This window comes from Gymnoscopelus braueri (genome assembly GCF_963280865.1).
Source record: "Gymnoscopelus braueri genome assembly, chromosome: 2".
Classification (NCBI taxonomy): domain Eukaryota; kingdom Metazoa; phylum Chordata; class Actinopteri; order Myctophiformes; family Myctophidae; genus Gymnoscopelus; species Gymnoscopelus braueri.
Window position 1 is genome coordinate 43,012,910 of NC_137604.1, and position 27,344 is coordinate 43,040,253.

The window sequence follows — 27,344 nt, forward strand, 5'->3', positions numbered from 1 at the left end:
TAACTTTGTGCCCATCCAGGCTTTTTATTGATTGCTAGCAAGTACTAGCAACATGTCCAACATGTTGTATCAAACTATATACAAAACCTCAAAGGCTGTCATATCAGTTTTATAAAAAAAAAAAAAAAAAAAATCATTGTTATATAAAAAGAAAAGAAAAACATGCTTTTGTAAGGAGTTGGGAGTGAGATATAGATTCTAATACCAGTCAAATGTATGTTTTATTCCGTCTCAGTAATATTTTTTTTCCATATTTCACCCTCATTTTGGTGTGAAACTCCCATCAGTTATAACAAGCAACATTCATATATTCAGTAGTGTTCATTTACCATGGAGCATAATATTCTGAGATAATTCCGAACCCTCGTACTGCTGGTTTTTCATCCAAACACAATGTTAACTGTATTAACCTGGTGTCCTTGTAATTCTAGTTAACCACTTACATCCCGGCGTTATAATTGTATGCATGTCATTATAGGCTTTTTTAAGGCTTTTTTTTATGTCAATATATATATATATATTTTCTTTTTTTAAAGAGCAGATCTGCAAACTCACTTTTCACTATTTTCAAATAATTTATAAAACTATTGTGGTTAATCAGGGACAAGTTAGACCTGGTAGGATAAAACAAACAGCAGTACTATGTATCGCAAGGACCTGAGTTGAGAACCACTGATATAATATAGTATGTACACTATATGAACAAAAGTCAGTGGACACGCTTTATAAGTGCAATTTTTCCAGTGAATGGACTTTAATCTTAATGCTACAGCTATAATGACATGCTAAGGAATTTAATGCTTCCAAGGTTGTGGCAACAGTTTGTGGAAGGCCCGTGTCCTGTTTCTCAGAATGACAATCCCACTGTGCCCCCCACACTCTCCATACAGAAGTAAGGAAGAACTTGACTGGCCTGCGCTGAGCCCTGAAGTAACCTTATAAAACCCCTGATTTGGAATGCTAAATGCGATCCAGGCCTAATCACCCAACTTCAGTGTCTGAATGGAAGCCAATCACAGGCATTGATATGGAGTTAGCCCCCCCTTTGCATCTATCCCCCCTCTCCACTATTCTGGAATGGCTTTTCACTAGCTGGAGCATTGCTGGAGCATTGCTGCTACAATTTGCTTCCATTCAAAGTCAGACACTTTGTGTTGGGCATCACTTTTGGCTCACTTTTGGCATTCCAATTAATTCCAATAGTATTTGATAGGGTTAAGTTCAGGGCTCTGTGCAGGCCAGCTCAGTGGCCTTGTAGTTAGCGTCTGCCCTGAGATTCGGATGTTCAATCCCGGCAGAGTGGGTGGCCATAGCTGAGTGGGTAGAAAAACCCTCTAGGAAGGTCTCCGTTTCGCACCGTGTTGAAGTGCCTATTTAAAAAATAGACCCTGGGGGCCGTCCTTTCACAAAAAATGGAACCACAAAATTTCCATTCAGTGGAACAAAGGGTAGCCTACTAATAAGAAACACTAATTACAAAAGGAAGTCCACTAACTTTTGGTCATATAGTATTGTGTACAATACATACAGTCACATATCCGTGCCCAGTTCAAACAGGGAGGCCATAGTGTGTCTAGGGAGCAGGACATATACCAACTAGAAAAAGTGCTACGCAGAGCACAGGTCTCCGCCAGGTCAGGTAGGTTATTGTGGGCCAGAAATGTTCGGAATTCGCCAATCAGGATGGAATATGAAAAATCTGATGGATCCGTCTTGATCACTTGATATGATATGAGATACTGTGATTTGCCTGATGTTTGGACAACATTTTTTTTGTTTAGAAAAAATCAGCCTCCTGGTGGCGCTATAACAGACCAATGTGAAAAACTTGGGGCAGAGGTTCTGCTCTGGCATCCAAGGAGTGTGCATGGAGTGTGCGAGCAAGCCAACGGTGCCGGAGATAAGCTGTTCACAGATGGAAGGACGGACGGATGGATGGACGGACGGAGGGACGGACGGACAGACGGACCGGGTGCAAAACATAGTTTCGGCCATGCCTTCGGCCTGGCGGAGACAATAAGAAAAATGTACTGGAACACACAGGCATTTAAAACATTAGAGACAAAGATTTTGATTATTACGTCTTCATCAGAGTCAAAAGGACAGACAGAAGCAATGGTTGTATTTATTATGCATTTATGCCACACTAAAACAGTGCAGCCACATAGAAAACACAGTATACAATACCTTCTATAGAAAGCATGATCATTTAAAGTCTTCATTTAGACCAGAGGGCTGTTGAGTGTGTGGATCCAAATGCTAGTCTGAATAATAGTTTTTTTTAAAGGAAATAACCTAAAAGATGAAGAAGTAAAAAAAAATGTAAAAAAAAAGAAACATTCCCAAAGTGACACCACCCAACTTGTTCCAGTAAAAAGACACATGGCTCTCCACAGCCAGCGAAGGGGAATCCTATGATGACGTCAGAGGTACTTTGTCCACCACTGGAATTCCACCACAATCTTTCACAATGAGCAACCCTAACCCTAACCCAATTTTTTTTAGGATTTCATCTCTCATGAACTGCAACAGCACCCATGTGGTACGTATATTTATTCAAATGTCCCAGTGCTCTGGACCTGTCTCGGTCAAACCAAGCGACCACTGAAAATCATAATATCAGAATGCAAAACAGCTATCAGAACTAAAAACTAGCCTGGTAAACCATCCCGGTCGTGTAAATTCACATTATCATGTGTCTTCTGCAGACCGGTCTGGCCCCAAGTGCTGGGTGGGCGTTTTGCATAAACCAAAAAGAGGAAGAGCCAATCAGCATCTGCACTCAGTGGAGGGCCTAATGGTTTTTTTAATGGGGTTTTGTTTTCTACTGATGGGCATGTTTTTATGTATGTAGTGTAGTGTAAGTTAAGCCTATAACACACTGCCTGCGAACGGTGCGCATCAAAACAGCTGCCCCATTATTGTCTATGTAGCTACCCTACACCGGCGGCGATAGACACGTGCCAGCGCGTGCTGACGTCCCACCCGGTATTCAGAAATAGAACACCACTGTTCTATTTCCAGGCGTCACCGTGCGGTGAAAATGTGTGCGTTTTCAATGGGTGTTCTCCCTGGCATGCAGCACGCAGCACTTCCAGTTGGTGTTATGGGCGCCAATACTGCGCCGCTGCGCTGGTGGTGGGAATTGGCCTTTAGAGTGTGTATACCGTGTTTTCTATGTGGCTGCACTGTTGTGTTGTGTCTATTTGTGCCATAGTGATTATTGGTGGTTCACAGACATAGGATGGAAGGTGATTACCAACAGCCAATAAATATAAACGTTGCCTCTGTCTGTTTATTATGACTCTGATGAAGATGTAATATTTGAAATGTTGATCTGTAAGGCTTTAACTGCCCATGTGCTCCAGTACATTTTTCTTCTTAAGGTCGTAACACACGGCAAGCGGTTCGGGCGGGCGTTACCGCTCAGATCAGCGGTGATCGCGCCGCGATCATTGTTGTTTTGTCCTCCTGCGCGGTGCGGTGAAAACAAAAGCTCACTACAATCCAGCTCTTGCCGCGCGCGCGTGCACAAACGAGCACGCACGCCAACGTTTCACGGGACCGCGCCCGCTCGCCTCACCGCCCCTCAACTTCTCCGTGCGTCCCAAATAATCGCCCGCCTCTCATTGAAACTGAATTACATAGGCGCGTTGGCCGCTTGCCGTGTGAAAGGACCTTTAGTCACATACCTACACAGTAGCAAGTACAATGCTAAGAGTCAACTGAAAAGATAGGCCATGACCTGCAGGACATAACTGATAAGACATAATAAATACTTCAGTATATTAAAATAATGCCCAGAGTAAATTAAAAAGACAGGCCATGACCCATAGGACGTAACTGATTATACATATTAAAATCAAAATAAAAAGTAATATAATGTAATCGAAATCAAAACTTGACCTGAGGAGTTATGTACATTAATACAGTAGAAAAGAGTAAATATAAAACTATAAACATACAGTACATTTGTTGTGCACAAAAAGCATAACATCCATAGTATCAAATCTATGTAGTCAATTTAATACATGAAGAGATCATGGTCATGGTCATTTGACAACAAGGTCAAATTAGGATGGCATAGGATATCTGGGTGGCATAGAGGCAAAGCACTCACCTACCACCGCTGGAAAACTGGAAGGGGATTGTGTCCTTTTTGCTGCACTAGCAACTCCTACAGGTTGGTTGTGGTGCCTGTTCAGGTGGGAGGGGAAATGGTAGAGGTACTATAGTGTTACACTCTCCCGGTGAAACACCTCCAGATTTGTGTGGATCAGGATCCACATAGTTAAGGCAAGGTTCCAAAGACGATCTCGGACTTCATGTGACCAGCCTGTGAACATCAGTCATCTATGACATCAATTTGACATATCTATGTCCTATTACTTCAAATTTGGACAAGGTTTAGTGCAATCACAGCCCCATTGACTTCCATTATAAGTTAACACCTAAAGTGTGCTCCTCTGAGTGCAGATCTCCACCAGGCTGCCTGGGTTGTCAATGCAGGGCTGTCAGCCATGGGGTGCAGCGGTCACGACACAAGACAGCTACCGGGGGGGGGGGGGGGGGGGGGGGAATAGAGTTTTTGGAGTTGCGCTGTGTAGATGCCCCTCAACATGCAATACCAATTTGGGGATGATTGAATGTTGCATTCATGATATGTTGGGTTTTTCTAAGAAATAGGCACCACCTACAATGTTTAAAGGCGATTACAGGCAAACAGTATGGAGTATCAAAACCCTGTTTGATGATCATTGTCACATGACTCACAAGACCATTTGTACCTAATCTGGAGAAAGAAAAAAAAAGATCTGGTTTCTGCAACAAACAGTGAGATTATGTAGCATTTTTGGTGCCCCCTATGGGTGTAAATGAAATCACTTAAGGCTCTGCATTGTTTAGAGGCCCCTCAATGTGCATGTATGTGCCTCAATGTGCCTGCTAAAATCATTTAGCCACTCAAATTTTCCAGTGCCTACTACGCCCATTCATTCATGCTACATTCACGCTACAGTGTGTACATGAAAAAAAACAAAAGGAATATTTTTTTCATACAATTACACACTTATCTTATTTACACTGTATTAAAGGTTCCTTTTTACAGGTTCATACATTCTCTGTAAAAGGGAGAACATTCTGTCCAGGAAAATTGTTGCATTTTTAAGAGTCTGTGCTTCACATGGTGGACAGCTGTCCTAAAAGCAAAAAACAAATAAATAATATGCAGTAAAACAAAAAATGCAGTAAAACAATGTGTTGCATCAAAGTCAAAAACTTTTAGTTTAAAGTTGCAAATTGAAAGCCTTTAATGAAATAAAGCCACAATGTTTCTGTGAATGTCTCAAAATATTTCCAGGATTTGTATAGGTTTTTTTAAAGTCAACTTTGCCTAGCACCTTATAGTTTTAGTAAAGTACATATTCAGAAATCACTGCTCTCTTTAGATATTATTACAGATAAGATTACATTAGGCTAGGTTTTGTGTGATTGTGTCTAACCAGTTTAATATAACAAATCAAAACAACTTAAGCAGCTTGCAGTATTTAATTCACTCCAGGCTTCATTTGTACGAACTATGAACCAGTTACCAGTATTTTTAATGATGATACACATAAGTCCAATACTGAACTGGTCATGAAGTGATTATGATCAGTGAAAAGGGCAGGTTTTATATGCATAAGCTTTAAGGTTCTTACACACCATGAGTGTTTATTTCTTGCAATTAATTCACAGTAATTTAAACTTCTGTTTGTATCATGAGTACATCCACACAGGACGAAAATATTACGACTTACGAGGTGACAAAGCAATGTAATGTTTTAAGAACGGAGGTAGATTTTTCACCAAGAATAAAAGCATCAACTTGAGGCGTCACCAAATTAATAGTTTGTTGAGAAATATTCGCTGATACGTTTTTGGATCGTTTATTCGTCACACTCTCGGTGATTTGGACACTGGACCACACTTAGATAGCTATCAGAACCTACAGTAGACGGCAAGATTCTGTGACCTACTGTATAAGTATCAATTCTTACATTCTTAGAGTCAAACAAATGCTTAACATTTTACTTTGAGTAAGAAACTTGTCAAACAGAACTTACAGAAGAACTAGCTTGAGAAGACTTCATGAGACTTTCTGAGAAGGTGACGTTGAAATCATGGATGCATTGTGCTTCTCGTCTTTCCCATATGCCTTCTTCAACGAAGATAACATTCAGCTCCAAGAGATAGCATTTCAGGGACACCGTTTCACAGTTTTCCTAAAGAAACAGCATATCTTGTAGAATGGACACGGCAAATAAATAATGCAAATAAACCTCACTAAAGCTTTAAGCAGTTCTAGTACTAGATAAATTCACTTTCATATGTAAATGTACTGTATGGGGTATAACGGGTTAACATTTATCAACCAGAAGAGCCACTTACCAGTGGTTATGAGGAGTGATATATTGGAAAGATTACAACAACAAAAATATTTGGACATTACCATCTGTTACATAACAAAACAAGGAAAATGCCTATATCTTTCTGGGTGTTATGCTACAGTATATGAATGGTGGCAGTGATCAATGATCTGGGGCGGCCATAGCTGAGTGGTTAGTGAGCCCGCCTAGGGAGCCAGAGGCCCTGGTTGCCCCAGGTTCAATTCCAGGCCAGGCCAGCATATGTGTCGATGAAATGAAATTTGTCCCTGAGCAAGACTCTTAACCCCTAATTGCTCACAGGTTCTCATTGGAAACAAGACCGCAAGGACTTTCATGAACGACCTGTTAAAAGGAATTATCCTTATCTTTCTTTCCTTTTATTTTCAATCTTCCAACATGGTAGGATGTTTTACCAATAACCACTGATAACAACACTGAGCTCCAGAAACACCATCCATAGTCTTTGTTTTTAGAAATTAGTTGGTGTTACATATGTTATTTCTTTGCTTATTTCAACTTAAAATGTGAGCGAACACGAACTGAGCCGACTTACCCCAATTTCACCTTTCTCAATCGAAGGAGCGTACAGCAGAGCATCAGATTTCTGGAACGAGGGAAAGGAAAGACACAATAGCATTTTAATACAGTATTTAAAGTATGCTCTCACTCATAATTGAACAATGTAAGTAATGTAATAATTGTATTTGTATAGGACTTTTCCAAAAAAAAAAAGAAGTGCTTCACTGGTATTAATGTAGTATATATATAGCTGCAAGCTAAATATGGGGGTTTAAGCCCATTTGGGACAAGAGTTGCATTTTTACTGATTAGGCTGCATTTTTACTGAGTAGGTTTTACCGAGTAGGCTGCATTTTTACTGAGTAGGTTTTACCGAGTAGGCTGCATTTTTTGGGCACCGGCCTACCCGGACTACGCAAGCCGGGAACGATGCAAGTTGGGAACGCATGCCCCCACACAGCTATGCAATACCCATTGTACCTGTTGTTGGAGTACTAGCTGTACCCGTTGTTTGAGTACCCAGTGCGGTACACATTACCACAGATGGATATTACAATCAATAGGTGACTTATAAATGGACACTGGCCTACTTAGGAAGGATGCAAGTCGGGAATGATGCAAGTTCGGAATTCTCGCCCCTCGTTTATACAATACTCATTGTACTTGTTGTCAGAGTACCCAGTGTGGTACCCACTACATAATTATGACCAAATATAGAGATACAGGGAACCAAAATATCATCAAGAATTGCTGACGATGTGTTGATGGCATACATGGGCATAAATGGGAGACAGACAGACTCGCAGAGTACCATTGTACACGCTACCACTTCCGGCACAAACATTACGCAAAGCTCGGCCAATCCGTGAAGCCGATGGGTTGGGTTGGCCAATCAGGAGAGCCGATGCCTACACCCTGCCCTGACAGACAGATATTTGGTGCGACCTCCACAAACCCGCAGATAGACAGATACAGACACCCCGGGTCATCTGCGACACATACACGCCAAGTTTGAACAGTCAGAGGGTGCCTGCCTGGGACAGACATACACACACAGACATACAGGTTTTGTGAATGTATAGATACTGTAGATGTATTTTGAAAGTGATAGACGGTCATTCATCTATGGCCATTAGTGTGATACACACGACTGCTGTCTATTAGCTATTAGTTAAAGGTAGGGTGAGCGATATTTCTTTTGTTAAAATAAGTGTTAAATAGCTCTATATTCTGATAGTACTCATTGCTAGAGTATTTGTTCAGTAACAGGAGTCTCCATGTCTCTCCAGTTCTTTATTAACACATTGACTGCCATGGACGTAATATTACGTCATCTCAACGACTAAATTGGGGAGAAAAGGGGTAAAAAATAATTGGCTACTCTAACTTAAAAAAATAAAAATTATAATAATAATACACGTTCCGGGGTGGAACTCTGCCTCTCAGAGTGTTTTTGCAAACGTACCATTGAAAGTACATTGTAAATACGTATGCTTTAATGATCTGTGACTGTGATACACAGATACACAGGCAAAACCCTGGCGGACCACGACCTCGTCACTCTGACTCAGACATACCCATAAACAAACCCGATACACAAAAGGGACACAGAACCCGAACCTCTAGTTGCTTAAAAAATACATCCCTCTGAGTTATTTTCAGTCTAGTTTCCAAATATAGTCGTAAACAAGGATAAACATTGGAAAATAGGTGCACCGGAGTGCACGCACGCATGGTCCCTAGGTTGCTACAATATATTACAGGGCATGCATGACAACTTAACTCTTTGACTGCCAGAGTATTTTCATAAAGTACTCCCCCAGTGCCAGCGATTTTCGTGTTTTTTTTGTTGTTATTTTGTAATTAAAAAAGTAACACATACGACAGATCGACCAGCAGAGAGCAGTAGATTGACACCTCGATCACTCGCTGACTCGCTCGACCCCCCCAAACAGGCTCAAACAGTCCATACGTCATAACCGGATGTGATGTTTTCGACAATCGCTGATCGGGCTTAAGTACAATGTGATACACGACTACGATGACTGTTCGTCACCCAGACTAAAGAAAATAGAAGTGGAGCTCTCCGTTCGTTTTTTATACTGTGTGAAAAACCGTGTTTTTCCCTATTCTGGCCGAAAATGACCGGGGAAAAAAAATGAGAACCGGAAACGGAATCTGTGTCATGAATCCGAAACCCGGTGAGTCTGAAGGAATCAGAAAGCGAAACTGATGATGAAAAATAAACAGAACAGTGCGATCACAGATTAAACAATGAAAAAGCTAAACGCGCGTCTAACGTGTCGACGGCCATCTGGACAAACTAGCAATTGACGCGTTATCGAGTCAACGGCAGTCAATGTCGTATTTGGTTGTTTGAGCGTGTTATCCGTGTGGTCTGTGCTATTGTGTGTGCCTGGTGCGTTATGGAACACACACCAGTCAGATATGCACAGCTTAGGTCCCACAGTAGGTTCTGACAGTGCATTTAATTAAAATAGGCTATACTGTATGCTGGTTGTGGCTGTGATAGCTCAACTACTGGAAATCTATTACTATATTTCTGTGAACTATATTTTATAAAGTGGCTTGCCAGTCTAGGTGAAAATTCCCAGGCCAAATTTCTGGGAACATTTAAGTCCATTGAGTTTTTTTTATATTAATGTGTTATAAACCATAAACAGCAAATAATATAACAGCTTGAACATTCAGGTAAGTTTCAGGTAAATTTGCATCACTTTGTGTGTAATGCTGTAATGCAGCCTTTAAAAGCAGGTAAAGACACAAGTCACAATATTCAAAATCCTATTTCAACATCGATATAATATTGTCCAGTCCTACTTTAAACCACATGTTCACGGTAACTAAGGACAGGGGCATGGCTCTCACCTGAATAATGGGTCTCATTTTCTCCAAACAGACCTGAACGCCTGCGGTATCAACAGCACCAATACATATAGATGTATCCAGAAAGCTACAAAAGAAGAATAGTGATCACCAGAAAGTATTTGGATGACAGAACATTCATTTGAATGGTTTGGCTCTGCATACACATATATGTGTATGGAAAGTACCTAAGTACATTTACTTGAGTACTGTACTTAAGTACAATTTTGAGGTATTTGTACTTTAGTCAAGTCAAGTCAAGTCAAGTCAAGTTTATTTGTATAGCACATTTAAAAACAACATCAGCTGACCCAAAGTGCTTTCCAAACAAAGAACGGATAGACCTTAGTCTATTTACAAAGCAGAGTAAAAGGCATAAAGAGACAAAGTGCAGTAGAGACAATAACAAAACAGAACAAAACAAATAAAAACACGGCAGGGACAACAGACAGAGAACCTCAATCTACGTTAAAAGCGAGAGTAAAAAAGTGGGTCTTCAGTTGTGATTTAAAAATCTCAATAGTGGGACTTATCTTAATGTGAAACGGGAGATTATTCCAGAGTATAGGTGCAGCCACGGAGAAAGCCCGGTCACCTTTGGTAATGAGGTTTGTTGAGGGAACTGAAAGGAGTTTCTGGGTGGATGATCTGAGTAATCTAGTGGCAGGAGGTTTATGTAGCAGATCAGAGATGTATGGAGGGGCTAGGCCATTGAGAGCTTTAAAAACAAAGAGCAGTGCTTTAAAATCAATTCTATATTTTACTGGTAACCAGTGCAGTTGAGCCAGCGCAGGGGTGATATGATCTCTTTTCTTCGTTCCAGTGATGAGTCTAGCAGCTGAGTTTTGAACCAATTGTAGCCGGGAGATGGTGGACTGGGGTAACCCCAGATATAGGGAATTGCAATAGTCCAAACGAGAGGTGATGAAGGCATGGGTTATTGTGACTAGGTCGGTGTGTGTTAAAATGGGTTTTAGTTTGGCTATGGTTCTGAGCTGGTAAAAACTGCCCTTGACAACACTACTAACCTGTTTATTAAAATTAAGGGCTGGGTCAAAGAAGACACCTAAGTTTTTTATAGGGCTGTTTGAATTTGCCTTAAAGGGGCCAAGTGCTTGAGAGAGACGAGCGGTTGCGGTTGGAGGGCCAAAAACGATTACCTCGGTCTTGCGCTCATTTAGCTGGAGGTAATTGGCTGCCATCCAGCTTTTTATGTCCTCCAGGCAGTTAAAAAGATTGGTGAGTGAGCTGGTGTTTTCGGGTGTGGCTGGTACATAAAATTGTGTGTCGTCAGCATAGCAATGATAATTAATATTGTGCTTATGGAAGATGGCGCCAATGGGGAGCATGTACAGAGAGAACAGAAGAGGTCCTAAAATTGATCCTTGAGGGATGCCACATGTAATGGGGGCTGAGGATGAGGGGCAGTTACCAATTTGTACATTAAAAGACCTGTCCTGTAAATAAGAGGCGAACCATTTTAAAACTGTACCCTTAAAACCAACCTCATCCTCCAAGCGTTTTAAAAGAGTAATGTGATCAATCGTATCAAAAGCTGCACTAAGGTCAAGGAGGATTAAAATGGCACAGGATCCGTTGTCAACTGTTAAAACAATGTCATTAAAAACTTTTAGCAGTGCAGATTCTGTGCTATGTTGAATTCTGAAACCAGATTGGAATTTGTCCAAGATAGAGAAAGAGTTGAGGTATGATGAGACCTGTGCGAAAACAACTTTTTCTAACATTTTGGAGAGAAATGGCAGCTTAGAGATGGGTCTGTAGTCATTGTTATCATTGGGGTCAAGGCCTGTTTTTTTGAGTAATGGCTGAATGGTGGCATGCTTAAAACTGGAGGGGACGATTCCCGTTTCCAGACTGCTGGTGATGATGGCCATAATGAGGGGACAGATGGTGATGAAAACCTCCTTGAAGAGGCGAGAGGGAATACTGTCAGAGGGGCAGGAGGTGGGTTTTAAGTGGGAAACCACCTCAGACAGGAAGGAGGAGGACACAGGTAGGAAGTCCCGAAAGTGGCTTGATGAGAGATGGATTACAGCGTGATATGATGCTGGAGGTACGATGAGCGCTCTGATATTATTTATTTTGTCTGTAAAAAAGTTTCGAAACTTCTCACATGTGTTAAAATCGGGAGCGGGAGTAATGGCAACGGAGGCAGCAGGGTTTAAAATGGTGTTTATGGTTTTGAAGAGTATTTGGGGTCGATTGGAGTATGTGTTTATTAGGTCACCATAATATTCAGACTTGGCTGTTTTTACTGAGGTTTGATAGGTCTTTAGGCAATTGTTGAGGATTTCATAGGAGATCTACAGTTTATCTTTCTTCCATTTTCTTTCAGCCTGCCTACAGGCCTGTCTTAAAGTGCGAGTGGTCTCATTTAGCCACGGTGTACCAACCGCATCACGCTTGCGTCTAACAGATTTTAAAGGAGCTACAATGTCCAGTGTGTTTGAAGTGATAGAATGGAAAAATGAAACTAGGTTCTCTGTGTTAATAGGTGAAATAAGGGTCTCGGAGATAAGAGATGAGTGGGAGCGCATGAGTGAGTTGGAGAATTTTATGGCTGTGGTTGGGTTGATAGAGCGGGCGAGATAGTATGACGGAGATGGAGGAGAGGGAGGACATGGCAACATGGATTCAAACACAATCATACAGTGGTCAGAGACACCAATCTTAAAAACGTCAGTGTTGGAAATGTGCAGACCAGTTGATAGGACTAGGTCCAATGTGTGGCCCTTATCATGTGTAGGCCCAGACACAGATTGTACCAGATTAAAAGAGTCCATAATGTGAAAAAAGTCCTTTACCATAGGTTTTTCTGGGCAGCAGACGTGTACATTTAGATCACCTACGATCAGCAGATATTCTGAGCGAGACGCCATAAAAGAGAGCAGGTCAGAGAATTCTTCAATAAAATTGCCATTTGACTTTGGTGGTCTGTAAACAAGGGCGCATAAAATAGGGGTGGTGAAATTTATTTTAAGCAGCTGTACTTCAAAGGATAAAAATGTATCAGTTGGTAATAGTTTACATTTAAAAGTGTCCTTAAAAACAATGGCTAAGCCACCACCTCGACTGGACCTTGGTGCATTAAAAACGCTGCAATGGGGAGGGCAGATGTCCCCAAGTGGAGAGAGTTCACCAGTATGTAGCCACGTTTCGGTCAAAATTTCGAGTATTTCCAATTTCCAATACTTTTACTTCTACTCCACTACATCTCAGAGGCAAATGTTGTACTTTTACTCCATTACAATTATTTGAAAACTTTAGTTACTAGTTACTTTGTAGATTTTGATTATTATCACAAAACATACATTAACCACTTCAGCCCTATATACATTTCGGTCATTTGAAAATAGCAGATCTACAAGCTCACAATGCGTCGCGATGCGACGCATTGTGAGCTTGTAGATCTGCTATTTTCAAAGGATTTTAATACATTTTATACATTTGAAAACATGGGAAATGGGACCTTCTGCATAATAAGTACTTTTAATTTTGGTACTTTGGTACTTGTAAAAGAGTACTTCTACATTGCAGTATAGATACCTTTACTTAAGTAAAAAATTTGAGTAGTTTTTCCACCACTGCATACTGTATATGTCAAAATATGTTCACACACCTGCCAGCACTTGAAGCTCAAAACAAGAGTGAATACCAACAGAAGAATATTGCAGATTTTGGCACATTTTTGGGGGGCGCTACCCGGTACTCCATTGTAAAGGTGACAAATCAGGATTTCCAATGATATGAAACACAATACCAATTGGTATTGTTGAAGGGGAGAAATAATCGACCGAAATAACATACATATATATATATATATATATATATATATATATATATATATATATATATATATATGGGGGGGGATTAGCTGTGGACAGGGACGATACATATAATACCCGGGCAAATGCATGAAACTTCTGGCAGAGATTATCACAATCCTAATGCCCTCTAGTTAGATGGGTCATTGTTTTCTCTGTATATGAACCTCCCATGCTTCATAAGTACTATACTAGCACTATACTAGGGTCATGACCCTAAATGACTGATAGTGACATTGTGATCACAAAGTTTGACCTTAGAAGTCATGTGCTGATGGTGTAAGTAACACAGACAGATCGACAGACAGACAGACAGACAGACAGACACACTTGACAGCCAGACATTGACCGATATACAGTATAGGCTATAAATGTGACCTTATTTGAAAAAGACTATATATATATTTTTTTTTTTGTGAAAGCAGAGAATCATAGGCAAAACAAATTTGTATTGGGTAATTAGTTTATCCAGCAAGCTCGGGCAGGACCCGGACGAATCAGTGAGAGCCCGATTGAGGCCAGATCAAGTCAAATCATAACTAGTCAGATCTGGCCCAGAATATAACATTATTTCAACTAACATAAATCCTACAGACAGAATACTTTGCCACTGAAAGCTCATCGAGGATAACAAAACTGATCTTGGTCAAATCGCGTATTTTTCAATCCCTGTCTGTTGTTATTGAAAATTGGATTATTATTGGATTACTATCAACTGATTTGCGTTACAAGCTGTTGACGTTGGGAAAAAAAACGTATTCTGAAATCGGGAGGACAACAACATAATAGCCTATCTGTAAGTGCAGTGGTAGCCTACCTTCACTTTTTCCGTGGGTTATTTTCGTATCAAAGGGGCCCGTTTATTAATATATTTTAAAATATTTAATGTATCTTAATTTGTAACCTTACCATATTGTATTGGTGGCTTAAAAACAACATGCATCGACATTGCGCTGAACAAACGTGTGTGCGCACTGAACATGTGAGTGCTGTTATAAAAATAACTAAAATAGCTAAACCAACTAATTAGTTTAGGGTTATGCCTTTAATGGTACATGTTCCTGTAAAGTCGGCCAGGACAACCATGACCCAGGACCCATTCAAATTGCAATAAAACTAAATGTGAGACACCAGAGGGGGCCTTGATAGGAGGAGTAAAGTTACAAATCGCGGGCGGTACGTCCGGGAGGAAACCAACCTATTATTCCCACAGCTCCTGGCTACCTAGGCTACGTTAAATCCCCTCAGTACTTGAAGAAAACGTTGCATCATGGTCGAAGGATTCCAGGAGGGAAATATTTTGATTGTACGACCTACGGTTCAAGAGTTATAAGCCAAAACGTGAAAGAAATTGTGGCAGGGATTCTTCCTTGGTCTCCTGGAAGTGTGCGTGCAAAGTTTCACACTGATCTGTCCAACGGTACCGGAGATTAGCTGCTCACAAACAAACGCACACACACACACACACACACACACACACACACACACACACACACACACACACACACACACACACACACACACACACACACACACACACACACACACACACACACAGTCTCTGGCTTTCAGAACAATGTTTCCTTGCATATATTAACTTTTCAAAGTTATGGGGGCAAAATAAAGAGAGTCTGTCTTTCACAGCAAAACACAGATGAAACTGGACCAGTGGGGCTCGATCAAGTCCTATCATGACTAGTATGTCAGCTCTGGCCCAGAATATCACCTTATTTCAACTAACATACAGTACGCCTAAATCCTATTGAAAAAATAGGCTACTTTGCTAATGAAATCTCCTAGAAGGATAACTAAATTGTTGTAATTGTCGAATCACATATTTTTCAATCCTGGTCTGTTCTTATTCAAAGTCACATTATTTGCCAGCTTTTGTGTGACACAATAAACTGATATACTAATAACATCTGCGCACTAATTGGCGCTGATGTAGGCTACAAGATATTTTGGTTGGAAGGTTTTGCGAGGCCAGATCACAGCCGATACGGGGATGATCTTGATGTCATCACAGCCGATACGGGGATGATCTTGATGTCATTTCCAGGACGTCATCACCAGGACATCGTATCGATGGCTTTTTTGTGACCCCAAAAAGCTGCTAGAGGAAGTCCATTTCCCAGCATGCACTGGGGCGCTAAGTTATTATGTTATCGTTCTTATTTGTGTTATTATTTGAATATGGGAATGCATGATTGATTGATTGATTGATTGATTGAATACTTTATTAATAGTTTGCACAGAAAGACAAGCACAGGGAAGTACAGTTCAATACACGGTCTGTTAAGAGAATTTTAAACCCCAAAAAGCAGTATGGCTTGTTTCCATTGGGGTCCTTTGTACTCAATTCATCGAAACATTTAATGAGAGACAAATATACAATACTATGCAAAAACATTATATAAACAACCCCCGATCTGACACAGATCGGGCTTTGATCGCCAAGGTTTTGCTTGCTGGGTGTGAAAGGCTCTGCGAGAGTATCTGCCCGCGATAATAGCGCTCGGCGATACCTTCCCAAGCGTTTCTAGATATCTAGTAGGTTTGATATTTGGCTCTGTCGGCGACTGGACATCATGCAGTATGAATGAGGTTGCGATCACTCTGCGAGGAGATCCGTGTTACTGCCAATGAGAGCACATTAAGGCCACCGAGGCTAGGGGAGGGTCGCTGGACCTGACCGAAACAAAAAGTCCCCGCATAGTACCGCAATATTACCGTCCAGTCCTGTATCATCATCATCTTATAATTCTACAAAGCTCTGTCTGTCTGTCTGTCTGTGCGTGCTGCGTTCGTCCCCAAAATCTCTTCTGCCCGGTTCTCCTCAGTGGCTGGAGCAATTGATCTGCATTTGCACACAGCCATTGACCATTACCATGTCCACGGAACACCGAAGCCTGTTTTTCGCTTTCCCCAAATGTCAGCTGTTTATTAACGTTTTTTGTGTTCGCTGGCTCCCGGGTTGCCAAATCATGTGCGTGAAACAAGCGCCGGTGTTGCCACATCCGTGAAACAAGCGCACCATCTGTGAAACAAGTGGACCATGACGCACTTTGAGTGCTCATACCCCCCAACTAGGGAGGTCTAGTTAAGTTAAACATTATCAAACAGAATGAGAGAGTGAGCGAGCGTGCTTGAGGGGGGCTGTTTATTTGAGAGGAATTGCACACAGAGAGCGAGAGCGAGAGCGAGCTGTGTGTGCGTGCGTGCGTGCGTGCGTGCGTGTGAATGAACAGTGTTACAAGAAGAATGACTCCAGGTAGTATCACACGGCAGGTTCTGAAGTTTATTACACACATAGAGAATATATATTTTCAGTATTGGACACATGACGTGACCAGAAGATATGAGACAAGGACAAGAACAGAATGAATAGGAATAGAACATGCATCTCGTATCATTGTGCTCAGACATCAGTCTATCTGATAAAGTAGTTGATGGTCATGGTATCAATTATGCTTACGCAGATGAGTGATTCACCATATGTATGTACTGGGTCAAGCAGATAAAGGTCATAATTTACAACAATGACTGTAAATGTCTGTTTGTTTTGTCACTCCCCTTTTCCCATTCTTGTGTATGTGTTGGAATGGGTGTGTGTGTTGTTATTGGTCACTCCAATAGAGAGTTGTCATGGCTCTTTAAAGCAACAACCGTTGGTCAATACAATACATTGCTCTTCGACACGCTGATGTGCTACACCATGCAGCACGCAATCAAATCAATATCAACTCTTGTGTAAATGCAGGGGTGAAAGTGGCTTGAAGTCGGAACTATACCCCAAACTTCATCTGCTCATATTGTTTTCCTCATTCATGCATCCATGTGTTAAAAAAAGCCTTCAATATGAATATCAGCATCAAGAGTTACTTTTCTTTGAAATTACAAATTAAACTGTTTTGAAATTACAAGCACATAACGCACTTGATATAATATAGGCCTAGAGAAAAACCATCGTGCACACACCCTTTATTTACATCCGCGTCCTCGTGGAGGCTTCTACAGCTCTAAACAGATCAGCATTAACGGTAAGAACGGTGGCACTGGATGTACCGTACCCTGTTTTAAAATAACCTCTGGCACTTGATGTGTTAGACACGGATACAAAGATTGCAGGAGAGAACCGTCATCATGAACGCAGTGTCCGATTGCCGTAAAACTTTGCACGCACATTCCCACAAGGCAAACGAAGAAACGCCACCATACATTGTTCAAATCGTCCTCATGGTGGCGCTATAGCCGATTCACATTTTGGCCTATAACTCTTGAACCATAGGTCATACAATCAAAATAATTTTTCCCTTGGATTCCTTGGACTCCATGCAACTTCCCAAATAGGCCATGCCCATTTCCACCTGACAAGATTTTCGGCTATGTTGCGTTTTGTTTTTGCAAAACACACTTTTTGCTACTACTCCTACCGATTTTGTCAAACCTCACCCCAATTGGCACACCATATCTCTGTAGTCATATGATCAAGATGTTTCTCTCAGATTTTTTTCCGGATTCCATGCCAATTGACTACGATTGGATTTCAAAGTTAGCAAGAGGGCCCCATTTTGCACGAAATGCCACAAGCATCGCAGGACCAATCGCCGTGAAACTTTGCACGCACACTGTCAGAAGGCCAAGGAAGAACCTCCACCCAATTGTTTTCAAATCGGCTTGTCACAGCGCCACCATAAGGCCGATGTTTGTAAAACAAAAGTTTTGCTATTTTTCCTATAGATTTTGTCCAAACCTCACGCACTCTCGGTACACAATCTACACATTATCTCTAGTCATGTGATCAAGACATATCTGCCAGATTTCTCATATTCCATTCCGATTGGCTAAGATTGGCTTCCAAAGTTTGCAGAAGTGGCCCACAAATCATGAATGCATCACCCGATTGCTGTGAAATTTTGCACGCACACTCACAGTAGGCCAAGGAAGAACCGCCACCCCAAATTCTTCACATCGGCCTCATGGTGCCACTACAACAGCCCACTTCATGTTTGGTCCTTGAACCGTAGACAACCCGGCCTGGCGGATATTTGTGCTCCGAGGAGCACACTTTTCTAGTGCTAGAATTTTGGACCGGTCCGCGGCCCTCACATCTAGAGTTTGGGCCCTCACAACGACCGATAGGTGTCTCAGCAGCCCAACTTGCAGCATGCCACTTCCACTTTTTGGCAAGGTGCTGCACAGCATCCTGCTGACAGCTTTGGGCACGTCGCTGTTTGGTTATTTTCTCAGTGTTACTTGCCGGGTCTTGCCTGTTCTCAGCAGCTTTTCTGGTCCTTAAAGCTTGCATATCGTCAGGAGTTGAACTGAACTTGGAATAGGTTCTAGGACCTAGAACCTAGGTGTATCAGGGGCCCTATACATGGTCCTGATGAAGTTCTGATTGATCAAAACAGTGACGCAAAAAAAATATAGCGAGGCTTTTTTCAGCATTTCCATTGTGCAGACTCTACTTCCTTTTGTGATCTCCATATATGTGCATTTGACGGCGGCTATGGGGGCATTTGACCAGAAGGAGCGAGTGCATTCTCCGGCAGCGGCAACAGCCGCGGAACTTCCGCGGTAACTGCCGGTGGAGGAGCGGCAGCTCCCGGCAGTGACTGCCGGCGGTGGAGCGGCGGAGCAGCGGAACTGCCGCGGAAACTGCCGGTGGAGGAGCGGCAGCAGCGGAACTGCCGGTGGAGGAGCGGCAGTCAACTTATTTTTTCCGCCGATAAAGTATAGTTTTGGACCATGACAGAGGCGCGCCGAATCAGCAGACCTTGAGGCCAAGGAGTCGCGCCCGAGCGCCTCCAGGCGCGAGTGCCCGCGACGACCGGCCGATGGTCTGCTATTCGACTAAGCGCCGTCCGAGTTATGTACCGATAGGCACAGAATCGTAAATAATATTGGTGGGGACTGCGTTACACAAACGCAGCACACTCCCAAAGCTCGCGCCGCCGGCAGCTCCGCGGAGCTGCCTCGGCAGCAGCCGCTGCCGGAAAATGCACTCGCTGTCCCTCCATTTGACTCCATATATGTGGGGCCATGGTGGTTCACCGACTGACCCACCCACCCATTAAGCAATTTTAATATATGATTATCTATACTGCTCAAATGTTATGTGAAGTTAAGCTGACGAGTCGGGATGGCCGATCGGGGAAGTCGGTGCATACACAGATTCGGAGCATTCTCAACAGACCTGCGGCTGCGGACAGACATGTACAGACATTGGTGGTTTTCCAGTTCTCTGAAACCGTTGGACCAATCAAATTGCCAAGACATGCATGCCAAGCCCGGGAGACGGGACAGACAACTATATATATTAGGGCAGGTGTCTCAGCAGCCCAACTTGCAGCATGCCACTTCCACTTTTTGGCAAGGTGCTGCACAGCATCCTGCTGACAGCTTTGGGCACGTCGCTGTTTGGTTATTTTCTCAGTGTTACTTGCCGGGTCTTGCCTGTTCTCAGCAGCTTTTCTGGTCCTTAAAGCTTGCATATCGTCAGGAGTTGAACTGAACTTGGAATAGGTTCTAGGACCTAGAACCTAGGTGTATCAGGGGCCCTATACATGGTCCTGATGAAGTTCTGATTGATCAAAACAGTGACGCAAAAAAAATATAGCGAGGCTTTTTTCAGCATTTCCATTGTGCAGACTGGACTTCCTTTTGTGATCTCCATATATGTGCATTTGACGGCGGCTATGGGGGCATTTGACCAGAAGGAGCGAGTGCATTCTCCGGCAGCGGCAACAGCCGCGGAACTTCCGCGGTAACTGCCGGTGGAGGAGCGGCAGCTCCCGGCAGTGACTGCCGGCGGTGGAGCGGCGGAGCAGCGGAACTGCCGCGGAAACTGCCGGTGGAGGAGCGGCAGCAGCGGAACTGCCGGTGGAGGAGCGGCAGTCAACTTATTTTTTCCGCCAATAAAGTATAGTTTTGGACCATGACAGAGGCGCGCCGAATCAGCAGACCTTGAGGCCAAGGAGTCGCGCCCGAGCGCCTCCAGGCGCGAGTGCCCGCGACGACCGGCCGATGGTCTGCTATTCGACTAAGCGCCGTCCGAGTTATGTACCGATAGGCACAGAATCGTAAATAATATTGGTGGGGACTGCGTTACACAAACGCAGCACACTCCCAAAGCTCGCGCCGCCGGCAGCTCCGCGGAGCTGCCTCGGCAGTAGCCGCTGCCGGAAAATGCACTCGCTGTCCCTCCATTTGACTCCATATATGTGGGGCCATGGTGGTTATGTGAAGTTAAGCTGACGAGTCGGGATGGCCGATCGGGGAAGTCGGTGCATACACAGATTCGGAGCATTCTCAACAGACCTGCGGCTGCGGACAGACATGTACAGACATTGGTGGTTTTCCAGTTCTCTGAAACCGTTGGACCAATCAAATTGCCAAGACATGCATGCCAAGCCCGGGAGACGGGACAGACAACTATATATATTAGGGCCGGGACTTTATCGCGTTAATTTCGATCAATTAATTACAGAAACATTTTCGCGTTAAAAAAAATAACGCATTTTAATTGCACCTATTTTGCACACGGAACGTTTCTCACTGGACAGGTTTCAGACGGACCGATCATACCAGCGCACCGCACCAACCGACGTGGTTCTCACTTCTCAGACAACAAAGTAAACTGCAGCCAGCGCAGTGCACGAAAACATGAAAATAGCAGATCTACAAGCTCACAATGCCTTGCGCTTGTAGATCTGCTATTTTCACATGGTTACTGTATGTTTTATAGTAACTAGTAACTAAAGTTTTCAAATAATTGTAGTGGAGTAAAAGTACAATATTTGCCTCTGAGATGTAGTGGAGTTACTGGAGTAGAAGTAAAAGTATTAGAAATTGGAAATACTCTAGAGTCAAGTGCAAATACCTCAAAATTGTACTTAAGTACAGTTCTTGACATGTACTTAAAGACGTATGCCAAAATCCATTAAATAAATATGCAGTTGTTCACGCATAGGCTTACCTCAGAATTAGGACACAAAGCAACACCTCAGTTTTGTGACACCCTCTGCAATGGTCATAGGGTAGATGGAATTGCACGCCTTTCTAGAAAATAAAAGACAAAACAGTCAAGAATTTGAATTACGTTGATTATCATATGTAATAGTATAAAACTATAATATATGAATCATTATATTATATAATTATCCCATAAATAGTTTCAGTTTCATATTAAATAAATATATACTAAGTTATGTATATCATACTATGAATTATGGAATATTATGGTTTCTATATTCAATATTATATCAGAGTGCAGGGGTTGGCAAGTTGTCACAGTTACAGACTGTGCCTGTCTAGGTGTTGTATTTCTATGTTGTGTTCTATGTTGTCTTCCCCAGCTGTATCTCATGTGTAATCAGCCCTCATGTGTATATTAGTCTTGTTCCCAGTGTTTGTCGGATCATTGTTTGTGTCACATCGTCTGTCTGTATGTTTAATCCCTATCATGGGTTTTGAACACTACTCTGCCTGGCTGTCTGCATTTGGGTCCTCACCACACCACCAGATCGTGACAGAATGGTCCGACCAGACTGGACCCAGCGGACAGCACCACACACTTTGGCCTTCCTCTGACCTGGAGACCCCTACCTACCCTCCTGCCCTGCCGACCAGCATGTGCCCTCTGCCCCGCGTTGAATGTCCGAATGATGACCCGCGCCAGAGCCCTTGCTGGCCACTTAAAGGTGCTCTCTGCTCCACTGTGCCAGAGCCCTTACTACCCATCCACCCTGATGTCCTCTCCTACCCTGACGTTCAGCTTGTGCCCTCTGCGCCGAGCCCTGGCTAACCGTCATCCCTGATGTCCTCCCTGATTGCCCAGCATGTGCCCTCTGCTCCACGTCGAGCGTCTTCACGATGAGCCGTGCCAGAGCCCTTGCTGGCCACTTCCTCCCTGTCTACCCTTTCCCTGCCCTTTCGACTCCGTTTCAATGTCCCGTGGCCGTGTTCCTGTTCGGCAGTGGAAGAACGCTCCGGGGGGTTTCAGCCCCTTTCCCTGCCTCGCCGCCTGTGTCAACCGGAACGCTCATGTTCCTCTCGTGTCACTCTTCCTCATGGACCTTGTGGGACGTCAGGAGCCTTCCTTAGAAGGGAGGTACTGTCACAGTTACAGACTGTGCCTGTCTAGGTGTTGTATTTCTATGTTGTGTTCTAGTTGTTCTGGTTCTATGTTGTCTTCTCCAGCTGTATCTCATGTGTAATCAGCCCTCATGTGTATAATTAGTGTGGTTGCCCGAATGGGCAACCAGACTATAGTACTCTACCGACTTTATTCCACTAGATAAACTTTATTTCAGGCTGCTACTCCTCCCACAGTTTATTTTTCCCAATTTAGTGCCATATGTCAAAATGACCGGCCTCACCGGGAATCGTGCGCTTGTACTTTGCTAAGAGATTGGTTACATAGTTTAATTGATATTGATTTATTAGTGCATTAAATGTCCCCATCCACTTTGATGGAAAAGTGAGAAAACTCAAATTCAAGTATTTTTTTCTCAAAAACCGTAAGAGTAGCCACTAGAGTTACAAGACTTGGAGGGGAGGTTCATAATTTAGTCCGAAATCATCTTAAAAATAATCACACCATTCGGCCTCATGGTGGCGCTATAACAGCCCACTTTACGTTTTTGGCCTATAACTTTTGAACCGTAGGTCCTAGAATAAAAATATGTATTTATTTACAACTCCCCATATAGGCCACGCCCATTTGCGTCAGAATAGATTTTCCGCCATTTTGAATTTTCTTCAAAACACACTTTTAGCTCCTCCTCCCACATGTTTTCTCCAAATTTCACAAAAATCGGTACACATGATCTCTGGACCCATGCGATAATCTGGAGTGAAACAGAATTTTGATAGTCCATACCGTTCGTCCGTAAATGGCTTCCAAAGTTAGAGGGAGGGGCCCGTTTTACAAAAAAGCCCACAAATGACGAACAAAACGTCCAGTCAATCCCAAATTTGAATCACATGTCAAGGGTGGTTTACTCAACAAATTCCCAAAAGCATTTCCACTTTGATCCATAGGGGGCGCCACAAATGCTCAAAATGTAACCGTTTGATGCAAAAACCATATGTTGATGTTTCTAGATAAACTATATTTCGGGCTGCTACTCCTCCCACAGTTTTGTTTGCCCAATTTCGTGCCATATGTCAAAATGACCGGCTTCACCGGGAATCGTGCGCTTGTACTTTGCTAAGAGATTGGTTACATAGTTTAATTGATATTGATTTATTAGTGCATTAAATTTACCCGCGACCTGCGTCGGCGCAACCACACTCTGCAATTGCCCTGAATTGCGACGCGTCTAGTTAGTCTTGTTCCCCAGTCAGTGCTTGTCGGATCACTGTTTGTGTCACATCGTCTGTCTGTATGTTTCCCTGTAATAAAATCCCTGTCATGGGTTTTGAACACTACTCTGCCTGGCTGTCTGCATTTGGGTCCTCACCACACCACCATATATCTGACACAAGTAAGTTTGGCCTCAGGCCAAACTTTTTCAAAGACATTAGATGGTGTGCTAGAACACAATCAATGGCTACTTTAGGACCTGGAACAACCTTCTATACAATAATAACTGTTATAAAAGTTACTACATAAAGATGTGGTATAACCATTGATAGAAAAGTATGTGGAATCAAATGTTAAAGGTGCACACAGAAATGCTTATGTAATCCTTTTTGTGCAGGCGTCATCCTTGAATAGTTCACTTAGATGATATTTAGGGCCAGTTCTGGTACCACTGTCATAGTGTATGGGAGTATAAAATAATTGCCCAGGAAAAATATTGCCTATAGGGCGCCAAATTGCCTAGCACCAGCCCTGTGTGTAACTATATCCATGTCAGTATATGTATGTATGTGTTTATGTAAACGGATGCCATGAGGTGTGCTGTTCAACCAATCATGTACAAAAGATAAATACATTTATTGAAACACTCTTTATGATGGACGAAACCATAACTTTACAAAAACCAATTTATGGTTTTTGTAAAGTTATGGTTGCTTATATAGGGCTATGCACATGTGTCATGTGACACTGGCCAATCACAGTCCTGAATAGATTGTGATTGGCCAATCACAGCGCAGGATAATTGTACAAATTTCCAAACCTCACTTTTAGGGCCGGTTTCACTGCCCAAGATATTTGTACATTTTTCCAAATCTCACTTATAGGGGCGGTTTCACCGCCCAAAAAGTAATGTAAAATCCCAGGGGTAGGGCCCAACTAGCCTGGTAAACCCTCCCTCCAGAAATCTCATTTCCATTTGATTCCAAATGGAATTGAGATTTCCGGAGGGAGGGTTTACCAGGCTAGGGCCCAACAAGCTTAGTGCTTCTCCCTATATCCCTTTTTCGGACACTTGCAGTAGCAGCATGTGAATCACGGGGAACTAACAAAATGTATTGCACTTTTTATGTTGTTTGTGTCCAATATCCGAAAAATAATAAAGGTAGGGTAAGTGATTTACTTTGGTTAAAATAAGTGTTAAATAGCTCTATATTCTGATAGTACTCATTGCTATAGAGTGTAATGTATGTTCAGTCAAAGGAGTCTCCATGTCTCTCCAGCTCTTTAATAAAACAGAAAATGCATTTTCAGTACTCTCTCCTAATTGGCTTAATCACCTACCTGAAAATGTACTATATTCTGTTTACTAAAGAGCTGGAGAGACCCCTGTGACCGAACAAAGAGTCTGTAGCAATGATTACTATCAGAATATAGTACTTTAACCTTTTTAACAAAACTTTTTTTTACCAAAGAATCACTTACCCTACCTTTAAGTGAACTGAATAAATAAACACTTTCGGTTATACAACTTCTTGGCAAATAGGCTACTGCACTCACTGACTGCAACATGTGGGACAGAATGAAGAAGTCTAGGCTAAAACTGAAAGTGAAAGTATGGTGTGTGGGAATGGGTTCCCACTATGCAGTAGGACAAGATCGGATTTTTTAATAATGTAAGTTATGCCCTACAACAGTAAGCCTAAATACCACCACTAAATAGTAGTTGATTGGGTTGTTTTTTATAATCAACATAGCCCTACAAATTGATAATCAACCACTTGTAACAAGTTACTAACAACACATTTTAAAATAAAGCTAATAAGTCTGGATTATGTTTTCTTTTACAAATAGGTCTGCACAATAAATACCCTTATTGCATCCCATGGTGTTTACTTGTTACTGTAGGGCTTATCAAACTATGCGCTGTGGTTTTAAGTGAGAAACCACTGCATGTACCCACTCACCGCTCAGGAATCTTATCAATTCACCAAGACATTTTAAACAGCTGGGCTGACTTAAATATCTGACTAATACCTTATACCGCAAGGCGGGTAGCTTAATGAGTCATTGTATCAAAGTATTCGTGTTGGTGCTTGTCGCTTTCTAAGCCTCTTTGTTAAGTTTATTCTAGTATAAAGTATATTATTGTTGCGCCTGTATCTGTGCTGCTGGTACGTCTGCCCACCAGCCTATTATGTGTTATTGTTAGAAAACTACGCAGGCTTAAACTATGTGAATAAGTTATAATCAATTTCAATCATTAAAAGGACGTTTCTCTCCCGGTATTTACAACAGGCAGGATCTGTGCCAAAATTAGAATATATCTGGCAAAGTCCCGAAAAAAATATTATCACACATGCATCTACCCACGTGCGGTCATTTCACGTGAACATTGGACCGTTGTCATAAATTGTCAATTCCTCATTTTAGAAGAGGGAATCGAAACGAGTGTTCAGCAGCTTGTACGGGGTTATAATTAAACTTCCAATGAGGTAAAACAAACTGTCACTTACTTTACGCCCTCGGTCACAACAGAGCCTCGACAGGACTCCTACGACAAGCGCCGTCAGTAAGTCTGTCATCCGCGCAGCGGGGGTTAGTTACACTTCCAGCGCAGCAGGACGCAAAAGTAAAAGATCCAACAAATGTCACATTTTAAAATTCTACTTCTAATGTCACCTCATTTATTCAGGTCGACACCAACGCTAGTGGTGCTTGTGTTGTCCACATATCGCCTAAGAGAATATGTTTAGTCGCACACGCCCCGTCTTCATGCTGCCTGCCCTGCACGCTCTTGGTAATGACGTCTCTGCATGTGAGCGCGATTACAACTTGTCCGTCAAATTAATACCACATGATTTTTTTTTATTGTTTTATATAATAATCAACAATAAAATATCTCTCTAAAATAGGAATTATGTCACAAAGTTGTGTCTGGATTATGTCAAGCCAGTGTAGACATTGTTGAAATGAGGAATCATATGCCACTTAAGATCAGTGGTTTTCAAACAAGTCAGGGACCCACAAATTGATATGTATTTGGCCATGGACCCCCATCTGAAAAGTTTGTGGCAGAGAGACCCCCAGAAGAGACGAATTGTTAAAAATTCAAACATTTTAAAAAAATTTAAAACATTTTCAATATTTCTCAAAAAATTTCAAAAATAGCAATGTACAAGTTCGCAGGACAGCACAAAGTGACGTGCTGTGAGCTCGTACATCTGCTATTCTTGAATAGCCAACATATAAATGGATTAAGTGGTTAAAATGATTGTGATGCTATATTAACTACTTTTGCTGGGGGAACCCACCCTAGGACCCCACTTTGAGAACCACTGCTTTAGATAACCAAAT

The 27,344-nt window shown here is 42.3% G+C and overlaps 1 protein-coding gene across 4 annotated transcripts; it reads right to left on the reverse strand.

The window, feature by feature from the left end:
* il15 (interleukin 15) lies at positions 1-26,755 on the reverse strand. Of its 4 annotated transcripts, none has more exons than XM_080456424.1 (6): positions 26,504-26,755; positions 21,660-21,742; positions 9,837-9,921; positions 6,982-7,032; positions 6,105-6,263; positions 1-4,197 (listed from the first exon to the last, which is right to left on the reverse strand). In XM_080456424.1, exons 1-6 carry the CDS (start codon positions 26,570-26,572, stop codon positions 4,168-4,170), a joined length of 477 nt encoding a protein of 158 aa, XP_080312550.1. In that variant the 5' UTR covers positions 26,573-26,755; the 3' UTR covers positions 1-4,167. The 4 variants fall into 4 exon arrangements, 3 of the variants coding, with proteins under 3 accessions (XP_080312550.1, XP_080312551.1, XP_080312549.1); XM_080456425.1 differs by having other exon boundaries at positions 1-5,193; XM_080456423.1 differs by having other exon boundaries at positions 1-5,198.
* Positions 26,756-27,344: the final 589 nt, after the last annotated feature.

Coding starts and splice junctions, on each gene's coding strand:
- il15 (XM_080456423.1), bottom strand. CDS start 26,572: ATGACAGACTTACTGACGGCGCTTGTCGTAGGAGTCCTGTCGAGGCTC. Junction 21,743..26,503: donor GTTGTGACCGAGGGCGTAAA/GTAAGTGACAGT, acceptor TTTATTTTCTAG/AAAGGCGTGCAATTCCATCT. Junction 5,199..6,104: donor CTTCTCAAGCTAGTTCTTCT/GTAAGTTCTGTT, acceptor TTTTGCTTTTAG/GACAGCTGTCCACCATGTGA.